The 19,184-nt window shown below is 40.0% G+C and overlaps 1 protein-coding gene across 2 annotated transcripts in view; it reads right to left on the reverse strand.

Moving 5' to 3' along the window:
- The window catches only part of GUCA1C (guanylate cyclase activator 1C), a 50,845-nt gene extending 33,813 nt beyond the window's left edge, over positions 1 to 17,032 (reverse strand). For both annotated transcript variants that reach the window (XM_011995484.1, XM_011995493.1), the window contains exon 1: positions 16,696 to 17,032. In XM_011995484.1, coding sequence (XP_011850874.1) covers positions 16,696 to 16,899 — 204 coding nt within the window. In that variant the 5' untranslated portion in view covers positions 16,900 to 17,032. The remainder of the gene's footprint in view (positions 1 to 16,695) is intronic.
- Positions 17,033 to 19,184: the final 2,152 nt, after the last annotated feature.

Consider the following 19,184-nt stretch of genomic DNA (forward strand, 5'->3'; position numbering starts at 1 on the left):
AATTTTTCCTGGGTAGAAATCTAGGATCAAATTTGTTATCTTCTTTAAAGGGTAGGGTTTCTCTGTGCTTTTTGTCTGAATGTCCTCTTTGAAATAAGGCATTGGATATTTTTCCTCATTCTTTACTCTTCCCCCCCTTTTTTTAAAAAAATTTTCCCATTTTTCTTACCCAGGGAGCACAATACTTGGGAACCTGAGAAAAACTTGGATTGCCCTGAGCTAATTTCCGAATTTATGAAAAAGTATAAGAAGATGAAGGAGGGTGAAAATAATAAACCCAGGGAGAAGTCAGAAAGTAACAAGAGGAAATCCAATTTCTCAAACAGTGCCGATGATATCAAATCCAAAAAAAAGAGAGAGGTAAGCTTCCTTTCCCTTTTTCCCCACAAACTATTCTTTTGCCACCAAAATAATAATAATAATACATAGAAGTATCATATTTTGGTTATTTCTATTGTAAGGATGGACCTATGAGGTAAATTGGTGAACAAAAGAGCTTCCAGGGAGGTATGTTGATTACAGCTCCCTCTCCTGGCTAAGTGAGAAATGTAATTTGTGGCCACTGAATTGTATTAAGGTGGCAAAATTAAATCTTTATAAACTGTTAAATCACTCCTCTGCCTTCTCCATAAGTAGAGGACTTAGTTATCTTAGAGAAAGAGGATCATTGGTGAATTTTTTAAGAATAGAAAGGGGCTTTGAAATGTTTTGTTTTGAGACAGAGTCTTGCTCTGTTGCCCAGGCTGGAGTGCAGTGACTCGATCTCAGCTCACTGCAATCTCCGCCTCCTGGCTTCAAGCGATTCTCCTGCCTCAGTAGTAGCTGAGATTATAGGCGCACGCCACCACGCCCGGCTGATTTTTGTATTTTTAGTAGAGACAGGGTTTCACCATGTTGGTCAGGCTGGTCTTGAACTCCTGACTTCGTGATCTGCCTGCCTCGGGCTCCGAAAGTGTTGAGATTACAGACATGAGCCACCATGCCCGGCCGGGGCTTTGAAATGTTTACCATGTCACTTCCTTTTTTCTTTTTTCTTTTTTTTTGGAGACAGAGTATCTCTCTGTCACCCAGGCTAGAGTGCAATAGTATGATCTTGGCTCACTGGAATCTCCACCTCCTGGGTTCAAGTGATTCTCCTGCCTCAGCCTCCCAAGTAGGTGAGATTACAGGCACACGCCACCATGCCTGGCTAATTTTTTGTATCTTTAGTAGAGACAGGGTTTCACCATGTTGGCTGGGCTGGTCTCAAACCCCTGACCTTGTGAGCCACCCGCCTTGTCCTCCCAAAGTGCTGGGATTATAGCCGTGAGCCACTGCACCCGGCCCTTTTTTTGTTCCAGTGATAGCATTTGCTTTCAATCGTTGATAATCTTTTTTTGCAGTGAAAATCATATAATATACAATTAAATATTTTATTTATTTTTATTTATTTATTTATTTTTGAGATAGAGTCTTGCTCTGTCACCCAGGCTGGAGTGCAGGGGCATGATCTCAGCTTACTGCAACCTTCACCTCCTGGGTTCAAGCAATTCTCCTGTCTCAGCCTCCTGAGTAGTTGGAATTACAGGCATGTACCACCACAGCCAGCTAATTTTTGTATTTTTATTTTTATTTTTTATTTATTTATTTTTTCGAGATGGAGTTTCACTCTTGTTGCCCAGGCTGGAGTTCAATGGCATGATCTTGGCTCACTGCACCCTCCGTCTCCTGGGTTCAAGTGATTCTCCTACCTCAGCCTTCCAGAGTAGCTGGGATTACAGGCATGCACCACCATGCCTAGCTAGTTTTGTATTTTTAGTAGAGAGGGTGTTTCTCCACGTTGGTCAGGCTGGTCTTGAACTCCAGAACTCAGGTGATCCACCTGCCTTGGCCTCCCAAAGTGCTGGGATTACAGGTGTGAGCCACTGCGCCTGGCTCAATTAACAATTTTAAAGTGTACAGTTCAGTGGCATTTATATTCTCTCGATCTATTAGTTCTACATACTTGACATACAAAATTAATTTTTGTCTTTTGAATCTTCTTCAGTTTGGGAAGTGTATGAAATTTTGGTTTGATTTAGTTGCTTTAATCCTTCTGATTTTTAGCAAGTAAGTAGAATAAGCACTGTTATTGCCTCTCTCTTTTTTCATCTGTGTGTGGGCGCATAAATACACACACTCTTCCATCTCCTCCCGCCCCCAGCTTCCACTCCTTTCATTTATTTCAAGGTTATGAAGCCTTTTGTGGTGAAGGATGTATCATACACTTTACATTTAATAAAAGCATAAGTCTACTTTGGAATCTTCCAGCCTTCCAGAGTAGCAACCACAATCATCCCTATTTATCTTCATTGTAATTAGATATATACCTTTCTAGAACATTAGTTCTTAACCCTGTCTACACATTATAATCACCTGGGGGGTACGTTAAAAAAATTTCTAGTGCCTAAGATGCACCCCAGACCAGTAAAATTAGAATTTTTTTTTTTTTTTTTTTTTTTTAAGTTTTGCTCTTGTCACCCAGGCTAGAGTGTGATGGCACAGTCTTGGCTCGTTGTTTTTTATGTGTTTGTTTTGTTTGTTTTGAGACAGAGTCTTGCTCTGTTGCCCAGGTGGGAGTGCAGTGACGATCTCACTGCAACCTCTGCCTCCCGGGTTCAAGTGATTCTCCTGCCTCAGCCACCTGAGTCACTGGGATTACAGACGCCCACCACCATGCCTGGCTCATTTTTGTATTTTTAGTAGAGACAGGGTTTCACCATGTTGGCCAGGTTGATCTCAAACTCCTGACCTCAGGTGATCCACCAGCCTCAGCCTCCCAAAGTGCTGGGATTACAGGTGTGAGCCACTGCGTCCGGCCAAGGCTGATTTTTTTCTTCAACCAGGACTGTAACTAAAAGTCGGAAGAAATGCTTCTGAATTAGTAGTTTTGGACTTAGAATCCCCTTTCTTTATGTACCCATGGCACACATATAGACAGCCCCTTAGTTTTCTGCCACTTAGACTGCAATCTTTCTTGGATAGCAGTGATCCTCATGTGTGGCTACACATTGCAATCATCGGGCAGCTTAAAAAACAAAACATTGTTTTGATTTAGTTGTTCTGAGAAACACAGCCACTGGTATTTTTAATAATGTCTCTAGGTGCTTCTCATATATAGCCAGAATTAAGAACCACGATTTCAATAGATTTTGTTAAAATACATGAATTACAACAGCTTACATTTAAATGTATGTCAGCGGGTAAAGTGAGAAGCTTAACCAAAATGTTGTGTTTGATAGTATATATGAAAATTCTTTGCAAATTACGAAGTGCCGAGCAAATATGACGTATTTTATTATCACAACAAATGCTTCCTGAGAGCTTCCATGCCAGTAGCTCTGAACTCTTGCTCTTAACCCTTAAGAGATTGCAACTTAATGATTTACAATGTAATATAAGATCATTTGTTTCCAGTAAACGTATCTTATGAATATCAACAGTTAATTGTGGTCACTTTGTAGACCAGAAAACCCAGTACAGTGTTATAGGGTGGCAGGGTAGCCACGGGTTAATGAACAGCAGTGATTATGACACAAGTTAAAAGGCATGTTGCCTGCTCCAATTTTTAAGGGCTCCTACACAAAGAAGCCAGGGATAACCAAAGGTCACTTCTGAATTTCAAGTAGACCTGGGGCTCCCAAGCATGAGTCCTGGGTTAGAGTAAGATGACAGTCAAAATACTAAGATGATTCTTATTTAATGAATTTCATTCCATGATTGGCAGCCACTGCAAGGGGCAAATGTTGCCCAGAACAGCACGAATAAATGTCCAAAATATTAAGAAAAATTAAAAACAAGAAATGGCAGGAAAGCAACTCCTGCAACTGTAGAAACACCTTTCGTTTGGAAATACAATACAAGCTTGATAAGAAGTACTGTTAAATCTGCCCTGTTACCAAACCTGTGGGGGCTCAGGTCAGAGTTATATGCATTTTACAGATAAACATTCTGTTCATTTGTGGACTAGATTGCACATTTTTTCAAAGTTCTTTCAACTGCATTATTTCACATGAGCTCAATGATAATGCAGGCAGCATAGGTCTTGTCCCAGTTTTGGAAATGAACGATTTGAGACACAGAGAGGTTAATGGTCTTGTCCAAGATTACATACCCCATGTAAGGGTCAGAGCGGGGACAGGAGGCCAGACATTCTGATTCTTCCCAAGGTGCTGCCTCCACCGTCCTGTTGTTGGGCTGTGATTTATATCATAAAGACATTCCCTAAGGGGCTCAATGAAAAAACAAAACAAAAAACAAAACAAAAAACACAGCAAGGACTTCTGCTACATTAAAGCTAAGATGTGGCTTATGAATAGATTTGTAGGTAAACCTTCACCACATCCACTGTAATAATCATTATTCAAATCCCACAGCCCCGCTGCTTCTCATTCCTCTTCCCGTCCAGGATAGACCTCTGCCCTGTTTCTAAGAATTCACTCATCATCCCCTCACTCCTGATGCCCAAGCTTTGTCCGAAGCTGCTAACTGAAAATAACAACCTAAGGATTTTCTGGGTGTTTTGTTTTATTCTGGAGTTTACATGGACCTAGTGCTGATAACTGTTCTTCTGGCTTAAATTGGCACTCCATTGGTGGTTTGAGTTCCAAACCCATACATGTAGAGAAACCATTTTACCTCCCTCTGTAAGATCTTTGGAGTCCCCAAAGAGGCAAAGACTTTTGACAAGTCTTTTAGACCCCTGTTTTCCTCCTCCATTTCATTCCCCTGCCACCAAAAATCAGACTTCTATTAGTCCAATTTTGCCCTTTGGAAATGGGCTCATCCCTGCCTTCCTGCCTCTGACAAGTGAGTATTCTCAGAGGAGTTTGGGCCTAGTTTAAGTGTCAATAATGACACTCTATTTGGATAAAACCCAGATGTCTAGGTGTGGTCCTGAGGGCCATTTATTTACCTTCACACCTATTACAGCAACCAGAATATGGACCAGAAGCTAGAGGTATCATCAAAGACTGACCTTCTGCTCTGAGACTCTCCAGGCATCTCAGTGCTCTGAGTGCCTCATTTCTGAGCTGAGATGTAAGTGTAGTCCTGACTACTGTCTGGTTACCCACATGGAGCAAAAGTTCTAGATGAGACACCTCGAGTCTGTGGCCAGTTACGCTGTAGCCGTAACCCTCTGCCTCAACTAGGCCCCCACATGCCGTCTCCCTCTTCCCTCCTATTCTAATTAGAGCTGTTTTCTTCACTGCAATTCTCAACTCCTTTGTTAATGGAGTAACACACCAATTCAAGGGTGCAGTCAGCATTCTAATCCTGAGGTGTAGTTTCTGGCAAGTTACTTAACTTCTCTGTGCCTCAGGTTCCTCATGTGTAAACGCAGATGAGAAAAACGGTATCTACTCTATAATATTGTTGTAAGGATTCTATGAGATAATAAACATAAAATGCATAAAAGAGTGACTGGCACAGAAGTGTTGAGTGTTAGCCTTTATTAGTAATAATCACAGTTTTTCACTTCTTTCAAGATCCCCAAATGCCTCAACTTCTCCAGAAAGCCTTTCCTAACTAAGTCCATCGCTCAACCTCTGCTACATCTTCTGATCCCAGTAAATGAGCCTTGGATCACACAGTCAGTCCTGCTTATACTATCTTGTTTTATTCTTTGGTTATATAATCTCGATATAACTTATTTCCTCAACTAGGTTATAAATTCTTTGAGGGAACAGAAAATCATGTTTTCTACCTATTTACACACCCCTAGCCCCACACAACCCTAATATTGGAATGTAATTTTTCTAGTCTTATCTGCCCTGCTGGGATGGGATTGAAGAATTTCCCTAGGGGACCCTTGACCACATTACCAGGTTTAAAAGCAGCCCTCAACACCATGGGTCCATTTGGAACCTTGAAACCACAGAGTTAGTACAATGTTTTTCCCCCTCTCAAGCTTTGATTCTTTATTTACTTCTTTTTATTTTTTGAGGATGTGCCTGTCTTCCCCACTAGATTGTAAAGTCAATTTAGGACAGAGACCAATTCTTATCCATCTTTGTGGCATCCTTCCCTCCTCCATGCCTCCAAGTGCTTAGTAAATATTTGCAAGTGCAGTGAGATAACAACACAGAATGTTAACTATGTGAGTTTGCTCCTGGTAATCCCTCCTGTCATCCAGCTCTCCCCACATTCATAAAGACATTCATTGCCTAAGAGATAGGTCACTGTAGCAGAAAATTAAGCAGGAATCAAGAGTTCATTCTTAGCTCTCAAGTTTCAATGGTTGAAGCCATTCAGGATTCAGAGCATAAAGTTTATGCCATAAACAAAAGATTTAGAAGGATGTATAATTAGACACAGTTTTTCTAGTTTCTCTAGTCTACTCCCAAACTACATAAAGATTCCATAGGCTGGGAGGGTGTGGAATAAAGGAAGGAAGAGAGAGTTGCCAGATATTGAGGGGGAGGGAGGCACTGATATGTGAGAGCCAAGAATGGTTGGATGACAGATAATAGAAACACAACGTTTGGCAGTTGTAAGAGCAGAAGCACCTGTGATTCACCTCCTGGGTAGAGATACACCAAGTTCCCCTGCACCTAGTGTAGTGGGGGAGAAAAGGCTGTAGGTGTATTTGGCCAGAGAAGCCTGACCCAGACTAAGAGGCCTTGGAGTATAAAGTAGCTAAGAGAGAATCTGACTTAGGAGGCATAGCTGTGAAGAAACAACAGCCCTCTGCATGAATCAGGAGATACAGAGGGGGACTATCTCCACAAATACTGGTGTAGACAGATTCTCCCCCAACACCTTGAGGTTTGGATGCACATTTGGGGTTTACATGCAATCCTGGAGAGTGGCGGGAGAGCCCTCCTTCGTAAAGGAGGACTCAAAATATAAATTTAGTAGAAAACTAAAGTAACATTTCTTGAATGCCTGAGTACAGAAGCTGAAATTCTTAGCAGATACACAAATAAGAAACGCATTTAAGTCTTTCATCCCTCGCCCCCCTCTCACTTTTCCCCACGTGTCCCCAAAGTCCATTGTATGATTCTTATGTCTTTGCGTCCTCATAGCTTAGCTCCCACATATTACTGAGAACATACGATGTTTAGTTTTCCATTCCTGATTACTTCCCTCAGAATAATAGTCTCCAATCTCATCCAGGTCACTCCACCTGTACCCCAATAACTTATGGAAAAAAATTTTTAATTAAATAATGATAAACCAAATTTAAAATAAGCATATAAATTCTGTGGACAAAACAAGAAATCCAAATAAAAAATAAACATGTAAAGAAAATAAATATATTTTAAACAACTTCTTGAGATAATTACTCCAATTAAGCACTAACTTACAGTTTGGAAGATATGGTGGCCTCCTTTGGAATACATATGGGGGGAAAAAAGGAGGGAAAGAGAGGAATGGAAAGGAAAGAAGTGCATATGTAAAACTGAGGCTACTTCAGTTGTTTCCTGCAGGGTAAACACACCTGGTAGGAATAATTTCAGAGAAACCTGAGGATACCCCTGTCTGGCAGATGCACCTGAATGTATTCTAAGCTAGAGAATCGGGAGTGGCCAATCCGGAGATTTGTTTCTTGTCTATGAGGAACATCTAAGCCCCTGTCCCGTCCTGTGGAACATGGGTCACAGGTGATTGCGGCCAGGAGTTTTAGGTTAAATGAAGGTTGCCAGGTGGAGGTCATTAAGGGGAGGATCTGAACTGAAAACATTATAGCAACCGCATGCTTTTGGGAAGCGACTGCAGTTTTCCTAACCAGCCTGCCACCACTGGGCCATGAAGTCATGTTGTCCAGCCCCTGCCACCGGGCTCTCTCTCGTATATAAGACCCTCATGAAACCCCATGTCTCATTTGCTGGCTCTGGGCAGCTTGTTTGGCCTCTTTAACCTGGTGCCTTCCTTATGAAGGTTAACAGGGGTTCAGCACATCTCCCTATCATTTTATGTAATCACTCGGTAAATATGTCTGCTGTCTCCTGTCTGCCATCATGCTATGATAGGTGCCCGTTCTGGGGAAATGTGGGATTTCAGCGGGTCAATAATCCTCTTATTCTTCATATTTCTGTACTGTTGTTCCATGAGGATGAATTGATGCACCACTTGCCCTTCAAAAGAGAAAGGAGACTTGGAGAGGAGTAAACGGAGGGTGAGAAAGAAGGCAGCACGCCTAAAGTGCAGAGTGCAGGATGAGTGGCAGGGCCAGGTGCTCCTTCATCCTCAGCCTCTGCATGGATGTCAGCAGAGCAGAAGTAAGTTCCACTTTGTGCACTCCCTAGGAGCAGAGCCAGAGTGCAGGTGCATTCCCAGAACAGCAAGTGCTTTCCCGAGAACTGGGTGCTTGGTATCAATCTCCAGGTGAAGCCTATAGATGCTTAGGTGAGAATAGTGCAGCCCCTGCCCCACTTTCACTGCCTATAAGGAACCAATGGCCAGCAACAAAAATCTACAGTTTCTGTTGTATCTGTGCTGTCCCGCACCTGGCCCTCAAAGGCTCACCAGGCTGTCAACAGGTTTTGCGTTGGCAGTGGTGGTTGCTGTGGCTGGTCTTTGGAGCCCACCTAACTTCAAGTCCCATCATCTCACCTGATTTAGGTGTAACACTGACCACAGAGCCACATACTTTCATTTTGGACTCATCATGGAGACTTTATGTTTTGACACGTTTGCACCAGTCTAGGACATCGGCTTTCAAGTCAGTAGAATTTTCACAATGGAATGGACGATTCCCAGTTGTAGAAACTAAGGAACTTGTGTTGCCAAGTCTTTCCCAGAGACAGATCTTAATTTTGAGAGGAGCAGTTTCCATCACTGCCCTCACCTACTCAGATTTGCTGTCTTCAGTGCTATCTTTAAATTTTTAAAGAATCCTGTTTTTAAGCATGTACATAGAACATGTACATATTTAAAATGAAATACGACTAAAAGGCTTATAATTAAACACACTGAACTTGTGGGGTTTTTCCTAGTCTTTACTCAATGTTTGTAATTAAGATGCTTATTCTTATATCTTGATTTATTAATTTTAGACATTAGCTTCCTGTTATACTAAAAGAGAAGTATTTAATTTTATGACCCTCATATAACCCAATGATGTGCTGGAGCGTATTTCATCTGCCAGAGTGAGCTGATTGTTAAATTGTATAAGCCAAGTATTAAACAGTCATTAGCTTGAAAATTGGCCACCACGTGAGTATTTACTCTATGGAAATCAGCAAATGTCACCAGAGTCACCTGCCCTTGAACCCTCTGAGCTAACGAAGCATTCACCAGCACACTATTGTTCTCCCACCAGATTCCCTTAATTGTAGTTAATCTAAAAGTCAGAGTTTCATTTTAATGATTGTGGTAATTTGTTTTTTGAAACAGGGTCTCTATCACCCAGGCTAGAGTGCAGTGGTGCAATCACTGCTCACCACAGTCTCAACCCCTCTGGACTCAAGCGATCCTCCCACCTCAGCCTCCTGAGTATCTGGGACTATAGGTGTGAGCCACTGTGCCCAGCTACATTTTTTTGTATTTTTTTAGAGACAAGGTTGTGCTATGTTGGCCATGCTGGTCTTGAACTCCTGCACTCAAGCCTTCTTGGCCTTTCAAGAGTGTTGGGATTACAGGCGTGAGCCACCGTGCCCAGCCTATAGTACATTTTGTTCTCTGCATAGCTGTGGCATACTAAAATTATTGACTTCCTTGTTTTACATGGAGTTAGTAATTGCCTCATTGTAATCAACCTGACATCACCTGAACCTAGCAGACAATTCACTAAAGTAAGACAACCAATAATTACGTGCCTATGAAGTATTCTTGCCAAACAAACCTGAATCTGTTTAAGTTTCTACAGCTAAATACCAGTTTATAGGTAATATGAAGAACCAAAAGCAAGTTAGATGACACAACAAGAGGACAATCAGATACATTTAGAATGCGGGATCTTCTACAGAACCAATGACTCACTTTCCCTAACAAATCATTGGCATGAAAAGGGAAGGAGATGATTAGAGAATTATTGCAAAAAAAAAGTGAAGACTTGAGAGTCATAACCACAATTGCAACATGAGCACCTTGTTTGGATCCTAGCTCAAATCAAGAATCTAAAGAAAAAAAAAGTGTATGCTTGAAACAATCAGGAAAATTTGTCCATAGACTGGGTAGTAGATATTAGCAATTACTAGTTAATAATAATGTGTATTTCAAAATCACTGAAAGAGTAGATTTTAAGTGTTCTCACCACAAAGAAATAAGTATGTGAGATGATGGATATTTTAATTAGCTTGAGTTAATCATTTCACAATGTATTAACTACTAATAGCCTGCTATTGCTTGGAAGCCTTACCTCTAACAGAAACAGTTGATTAACACTTAGTTTCTATGTTATGTGTACTGTATAATGTATTCTTACAATAAAGCTAGAGAAAATAAAATGTTATGAAGAAAATAATAAGGAAGAGAAAATACATTTACTCTTCTTTAAGTAGAAGTGGAACATGATAAAGGTTTTCATCCTCACGTTTGAGTAGGCTGAGGAGGAGGAAGAGGAAGGGTTGGTTTTACCGTCTCAGGGGTGACAGAGAAGGGAGAAAATCTGTAAGTGGACCCTTACAGTTCAAACCTGTGTTGTTCAAGGGTCAACTGTATATCATACTATAGCATATACCCCATAAATATATACCATTATTATTTGTCAATTTAAAGTTTAAGATAGAATTACTGTTATTTTTAGGTATGCTAATGGCATAGTACTTATGTTTTAAAAATGTCCTTTTTGGTATAGATGAATAATAAATATTTTTAGGACAGATTACATAATGTTGGAATATTTGTTCTTTTTAAAAAAACAGAAAACATGTAGGAGGACAAATGAAACAAAAATGGCAAAATTTTTGTAACTGCTAAAGCTGAGTGATGGGTCTATGAGAGCTATTCTACTTTTGTATGTGGAAAATTTTCATAATAAACATGTTTAAGGTATTTCATTTTAAGTTTTGGTAGTTTTTCTTGTACTTAGCCTTGTTATTTTTAGTCAAATGCAGCACCAGATTTGTTAAATATCTATTAACAATTTAATATTGCTTATGAAATCCGCAAACATAGTAGCTGATTCATCAATGTCATTTTTTAAGGTCTTCCTCCCAGGGTCCCCCTTTTTCCTTCTCAATTGGGATTAGCAGCTGAATGGGTTTTCGGCATATAGCTGTTGATCTGGACTTTCCTGTTCTATGATCCTGAGACTGCCCTTACCTGATTTCCTACGTTGGATTCCTCTTTCCTTGTTTGTTGATATATGTCCTCTGATATGGTTTGGCTCTGTGTCCCCACCCAAATCTCATGTTGAATTGTAATCTTCAATTACAATGTTGGGGGAGGGACCTGGTGGGAGGTGATTGGATCATGGGGCAGTTTTCCCCTTGCTATTCTCACAATAGTGAGTGAATTCTCACGAGATCTGGTTGTTTAAAAGTGTGTAGCACTTTCCCCTCCACCCTCTTTCTCCTGCCACCATGTAAAGACGTGCTTCACGCTTCTATCATGATTGTAAGTTTCCTGAGGCCTCCCCAGCCATGTCTCCTGTGCAGCCTGCAGAACTGTAAGCCAATTAAACCTCTTTTCTTTATAAATTACCCACTCTCAGTTCTTTATAGCAATGAGGACAAATAAACCCTCATTTTTGATGGAGCACCTACTCCAGAGCTTCCTTAAAAAAAAGTAAGTGTGAAATAAATTTTCTAGTCTTTGCATGTCTTTATTCTCTCTTCATGTTTGATTTGGCTCGGTAATTTCCTCTCAGAATTTTGGAAGGTTTTTTTTTTTTTCCACTTTTAGCTTCTAGTGTTGGTGTTAAGAAGCTCAATGCTATTTGGGTTTCTATTTCTGTTTTCTTTCCTTTCTTGAAGACTTTAGGATTTTCTCTTTACCCTTCTTATAAAATTTCTCAGAACATGCTGTATGTCGATGTTTTTCTGCACATTGTGCTGGGCCTTGTGAAACTTGTGTCTAATAGATCTGGGAAATTTTTCTGGTTTTTCCTTTTTTAAAAAATTTTTTCCTGAGACGGAGTCTCACTCTGTCACCCAGGCTGGAGTACAAGGGTGCAATCTCAACTCACTGCAACCTCCACCTCCCAGGTTCAAGCAATTCTCCTGCCTCACCCACCCAAGCAGCTGGGATTACAGGTGCACCCCACCACACCCAGCTAATTTTTGTGTTTTTAATAGAGATAGGGTTTCATCATGTTGGCCAGGCTGGTCTCGAACTCCTGACCTCAAGTGATTTGCCTGCCTCGACCTCCCAAAGTGCTGGGATTACAGGCATGAGCCACTGCAGTGGCTATTTTTTCTGATTTCTTTTGTCATAATCTTCTATTTTCTCTGGCCTCTTTTTCTAAGAGTCTTATTAATAGGATAGTAGACCTATTCAACTCAATTTAAGGATTTTACTTGGAGAAATGCATGTGCGGAAGGAAATAGGGAGGGAGTCTGTAACAGCTGAGCTAGCTGTCAGACCATGATGTTAATCTGACCCAGGTGAAGAAGAGAGGGAGGGAAGGTTGGTAGAAGTGTCCTAAGCATTCCTGCAACCCAAGGTCCAGCAAAGCTGCCAGGGAATCCCTGAGACAAAGCCTGTAGACAGAGGACTCTCCTGTCTGTTAGGAATAACCCAGCCTTAGAATTTTTGTTGCACTCAATCATTGGCAGTAGTCTAAGCCCAGGCAGCATGGACTCAGGGCAAGCACAATATGAATTCTAAAGACCCAAAGGTCTGAGGTGCCAAGGCCATGGCCATTACTATAAAATAGGTTCCATTACCATTGTGATGGTTGAATGTGTTCATCCATCCATGGTTGATGGTTCAGTGCACCCAGAACAGTGTCAGGCACATCATAACCACTCAAAAAGTGGGTTTTGTTTTCCAGCTTTATTAAGGAATAGTTGACAAAAATTATATATATTTATGGTATACAATATGTTATTTTTATATGTGTATACAATGTGAAATGATTAAATGAAGCTAATTACCATATCCATCACCTTATCACATACCTATCTTTTTTGTGGTGAGAACATCGAAGATTTTCTTAGCAATTTTCAAGTATGAAATATTTTATTAACTGTAGTTACCATGCTGTACAAGATGCCCAGAACTTACTCATCCTGCATAACTAAAATTTTCTACCCTTTGACAAACATCTCCCTATTACTCCTCTGCCCCATCAACCCCAGTCTTTGGCAACAGCCATTCTACTCTTTGCTTCTATGAGCTTGACTTTCTTAGGCTCCACGTATCAGTGAGGTTGATTACGCCTTACTTGTCTTTCTGTGTCTGGCTTATTTCACCAAGCATAATGTCCTCCAGGTTCATCTATGTTGTGGAAATGACAGGATTTCCTTGTTTTTTAAGGCTGAATAGTATTCCATTGCATATACACAGCACAGTTTCTTAATCCATCCATTTGCTGATGGGTAATACTTGGGTTGATTCCATATTTTGCTGGTTGTGAATAGTGCTGCAACAAACATGGGAGTGCAGATAACCTTTCAACGTATTGATTTCATTTCCTTTGGATATATACCCAGAAGTGAGATTTCTGGTTCCTATGGTAGTTCTATTTTTAATTTTGTGAGGAACCTGCATACTGTTTTCCATAATAGCTGTACTAGTTTACATTCCCACCAACAGTGTGTAAGGTCTCTCTTTTCCCCACATCCTTAACTCAGAAAGTGTTATTGTTATTGAATGCCAAGGAGAAACCCACCATGCTGTGTGATTAGCTAAAAAATATTATTATAAATTTTATGCTCTAAATCTCAGAATGTATTTACTTTTATTTTAAGCACTATCCTAATAGGGTTGCTTAGCTTGAATACAATCCAAAGCCAGGTTAGAAACGGCACATCAAAAATCAAAAGCTCATGAATATTATAACAATAAGAAAGCTGTGAAATGTGAGTTTGACAGCAGGAGAAAAGACAGAACAACAAGAAAAAGCAAACACAATGATAAAAGCACAAATTTCAGGGTTTTTAACATTAGGAAACAGCTCCGGAAACTTCAATGGGAATAGGTGTCCCACGGTATTACACAGAATGTAACAACTGCTGTTCATAATAATGACCCTGATATATCAAGAAAGTGCTTTACCAGCACTTTGAGGAGGTAGAAAAGTATGACATGCATTTTAAAATAATTTCCATCTATAGCACATAAAAGAAAAAGAAAAATATTGCATGATCTCATTTACATGTGGAATCTAAAAAAAATCAAATAGAGTGGTTACGAGGAGTGGGGTGGGAGAAGAGGAAATGGGGAGATGTAGGTCAGAGGATAAAAGTAGCAGATATGTAGGAGGAACAAGTCTGGAGATTCATTACACACCACGAGGACTACAGTAACAAAATTGTACTTATATGCAACTCATGCTAAATGAGTAGATTTTACTGCTCTTGCCACAAAGACCAAAAAAAAATGGGTAACTCTGTGAGATGATGGATATGTTAATTTGCTTCAGTACAGTAACATTTTTTCCTCTCCATATGTATCCCATAACATCATGTTGTATACCTTAGACATACACAAAATTCATTTTAAAAATAAAATTTAAAAAATAAAGTCGAACTTATAAAAACACAAAGAAAAAAAGAAAACTGCAGAGAAGTTGAATAGAAACAGTAAATCTTTGGGGATTCTGGACAGATGCTAGTTTTATCAATTCATCTAATTAAATATATGACTTTTTCTGTGCATAATGGCACATCGTTTCTTAGTATCACTTGATAATGAACAATCCTTACTCTTGTCATTTTACCACCTGATTTTATGTTGAGACTCCCCACACCTTTTGTGGCATTTGTCATTACTGCTTCGGCTCACTTCCTTCCTAAGCAAACATAAAATGTCTTTGAGGAACAGCAGCAGAACTTCCAAGCCATCTAAATTAAGCTCCCGGGATGGGTCGCGCCATTCCTGTGGTGGACACTGAGAGGGCTCTCACACTGAGGACACACACACCTGTCTGGACATTGCCCCTGCTTCCTTGCCAGTTTGCTTCATCTGGCAGCAGATCCTTGCTTCCACCTAGCACTCCTTTCCGCATGTTCCTGTTCTTGCATGTGAACCCCTGACATGTACAATGTTCACAAATACTGGGCTGGCAACCAAACTGCTGGCATGGGATATGACATCAACACCTTTGGAGAATAACTGTAAAACTCGATGATAGCTCATTTTCTAACTTCTCAGGAGTACTCCGAGCCTAAGAAGCTGCTGTCTAGAGCAACAGACTTTCATCTTGATATTGGGCTGCTTATAGCAGCCATACAAAGAGTGAAGCAGAGAATGACAGAGCGAAAGAAAGAGAGAAGTGAGATTGAGAGCTGAGAGACACATACACAGGCAGAGGCAAATAAAGACAACATGGCAGCATGCTTATAGTATCTGGAACACATTTCAGGATTAATAACAAAAGCAGAATCCGCCACATTTTCCCATTGATTTGTCAGCTCCTTGAAGATTGCCTTTTGCTTGCATCGACACTAAGTAAAATTTATGAGGAGGAAAGCACTGTCATGCTAAACAGGCAGTGCTTAACTATGTTTGGCAACAAAGCACAGAAGACCATACCATAATGTCCTAAAGAAATCTGTTCCTGACATTGCTACAAGGATTAAAATAGCTGTTAATTTTGCACAGGTTTAATTTTCCCAAGTTCCTGCCTGATATCTCCTTTTAAGTCACCTGCTTCTTGGTTTAAAGGATTGTGCTAAATTCTAAACATCCTATCGAACAACCAGTTTTTTAAAATTTTTATTCAATTTACTTCCCCTTCGTTCTCTTCTATTATCAATTGGATGGCCTTCTAAAGTCATTTCTTTTCTATTAGCATTTTCTCTGTTCCTTTTTATTCGAATCAACATCTACACATTTTGAAATATACAAATCCACAGTAAAATAACCAAAATAAACAAGTAAAAGCAGGCAGAACCTGAGCCTGATATTTCAGGTTGTTGCTTTTTTGTCTCTCTCTCTCTCTATTTCTTTTTTCAATTCCATATCTTTTCTTTTCTCTATTTTTTCAAGAAATGAAATTAAATGCACTACGGCTCCTCAGAAATGAGTAAATTCAAGACAATAGTTGAGTAACAATTTTTAGAAACAAAAATTTGTCTGAATTTAAAACTGTTAGGTTTCCATTTTCCCCAAACTAAATTGGTCAACTATGGGGAAAAAAGTAATATGAAGCATTCTAACTTTTGATTTGAGTACAGACAACATGTTGGCTAATTTGTATTGATTATATCTGCCAATCTAGATGCAATCACTTTTAAAAGCAGAGTCCTGTAATTCACTTTTCTATAAAATGTCACCAATGCATTAAATACTTCGAAAACAGTCTTTGTAAATCAATCTGTACTTATTAGATTTATTTAAACGATAGCATTAGAGTTCCATGCCGAGATTTAATTTGGTTTTAAAATAACCCCCTACATGCAGAACACTTCCTAGGGTGGGAGAGGCTAGTTCCCAATTATTTTCATGCCGTCAGTACTAAAAGTGTTTAATGACTCACTTACCTACAAGCTGTGAGTTGTCTGAAGACCTCTCTATTCAGTGGGATGCACACATTTTACTTAAGGCTATTTTACAGGGAAAAAAAGGAAAGAGCGCAGAACCGTAGCATTTTCCAATGAAATGAAAAGTAAAAGACCTTACCTTGTTCGTGTCAAAGGTATTATAAACTTGATCAACATGTTTATTGGCCTTCTGATTCAGACCTTGCAGACCCAAAAGCGTCTTAAATTCATGTAGTGTTTGCAGGCCGGATGGATATTCCATCATAAATGTTCTGTACCACACATGGGTCCCTTGTGTAGGAACTGCTCTCTGATCACCAGCTATAGATTTGCCATTCCCCATCTTGACTCACAGTCTACAGCTTTTCCTCAGGTTGTTTTCACGTAAGTTTTCACTGGATTTAGTCCCTTACTCCTCACTAAAACTGAAGGCTAACATATGCCCTCAGAAAGCTACTCTAAACCTCTTACAGCAACAAGCTAAATAAGAATAGAAAGCCAGTGAGATTAACTCATCTGCCCAGTTTTAAAACCAAGGTCACTTGGCAGTTGGTAACTACCATGCTTACAGTCATGCAGAGACATAGTTTTTTGGGAAGGGAAGAGGCAATATTTTAGAGAGGGTGACCCTTGTTATATTGTTAGCCATCAATTTTGCCTATATTATGGAGTGGTACAGTGGGTCTAATGGCAGGAACTTTGAGGTGCAATCAGGGAGCCTAGATTCTATGCTTTGTTCTACCACTTATTAACTACATTGAAACATTACTCACATTCTTGTCTGTTTCCTCATCTGTGAAATAGGAATAAAAGTATCTGCCTTTTCATACCTGAGTATTGTGAAGATAAATTTAGATAACATTTTTACATGAAAAAATCATACATTGAGTATTATTAAAAAGAAGTCTATGTATAAGAGAGAAAAATAGGTAGAGAGAATCAAATAGTAGTAAGAAGAACTTTAGATGTAGCAGTCAGATAAAGGAACATATTGGGCTGTGTCTTCTGGTGTTGGTCTTCCCTTCTCTCCCCTACCCTCTGTTCTTACCCGTTTCTGGTCTCTCAAGTATCTACACATGCCATTGGCCTGCGAGCTTTATCTCACTCCAGTTTTCTAATCTGGCTAATCTTGTCCTAACCAAGCCCCATTTGCCAATGAATTTAAGAACAGGGTCAATGGACCTAAGAACTGTATCCAAGGTCCAGTAGTGGAAATGAATGCTTTGTGTGGTCCTCAACCCATTTTGCTACCAACCATACTTAGAACCAGATAACCCCAGGTGGAATATAATTCTGTTACTCCTGAATTATAGTTCCTTTTTTGTTGTTGTTGTTGTTGTTGTTTGAGATGGAGTCTTGCTGTGTCGCTCAGGCTGGAGTACAGTGGCGCGATCTCAGCTCACTGCAAACTCCGCCTCCCAGGTTCATGCCATTCTCCTTCCTCAGCCTCCTGAGTAGCTGGAACTACAGGCGCCCGCCACCACGCCAGGCTAATTTTTTGTATTTTTAGTAGAGATGGGGTTTCACCGTGTTAGCTAGGATGATCTCGATCTTCTGACCTTGTGATCCACCTTGACCTCCCAAAGTGCTGGAATTACAGGTGTGAGTCACAGTGCCTGGTCTACAGTTCTCCTTTTCTAACCTCACTCAATTCTTTCTTTTATTTCCATTTTGGCCCAGTTCATACATCTGGTTTCTGTCTTTGTCCCTATTCCTTAGTCCTGACTACCTGTTTATTATAAAATCCTTGATTCCTAAGAAGGAGCCATCGGGGCCTAAATTAATTGCGTTGACCAGAAGTGGTGGTGGTTATGGTGAATATGGTTAATTTTGTTTCAAACATATCAATGTGGACTCTCAATGGGACATTTTGATGTCACAATTAAATAATAGGGCTGGGCACAGTGGCTCATGCCTGTGATCTCAGCACTTTGGGAGGCCAAGGTAGGTGGATCCCTTCAGGTCAGGAGTTCAAGAACAGCTTGGGCAACCTGGTGAAATCCCATTTCTACTAAAAATACAAAAATTAGCTGGGCATGGTGGCGCATGCCTGTAATCCCAGCTACTCAGGAGACTGAGGCAAGAGAATCATTTGAACCCTGGAGGCAGAGGATGCAAGTGAGCTGAGATTGTGCCATTGCACTCCAGCCTGGGTGACAGTGAGACTCTGTCTTAAAAAAAAAAAAAAAAAAAAAAGGTGAAAATAAGGTCATAGAATGTGAAACTTATCATACCAATTTGAAAGAATTACCTGAAACCATTAGAGTGAATGATATTCTTTTTTAGACAGCAAAAAGGACAAAGGGGAGACAGTGAGGACTCAGTCTCGAGATTATTCAGCTTGGAATGAGAGAAATATCCTGCTAGAATTTTCAAAAAGCATTCTTTGGGGAAGTCCCCTTTAAGATTCTTTCTAAATGTCTGCCAGAGGATGCTCAGAGGCACTGACTTCTTATCACCATTAACATTTATTAATCACTAATTTTTAAATTAAAGAAAAAATGGTACAGACGATGGCAGAGGAAGGTAGTAAAAGTTTTCAAGGAGGCAAGAAAATCCTTTGAGGAAGGAAAACTTTGGATGGATCAAGAATATAAGGACCTGAGATCCAGAAACTATTTCTTCATA

This window comes from Mandrillus leucophaeus, unplaced genomic scaffold (genome assembly GCF_000951045.1).
Source record: "Mandrillus leucophaeus isolate KB7577 unplaced genomic scaffold, Mleu.le_1.0 Scaffold113, whole genome shotgun sequence".
NCBI lineage: Eukaryota > Metazoa > Chordata > Mammalia > Primates > Cercopithecidae > Mandrillus > Mandrillus leucophaeus.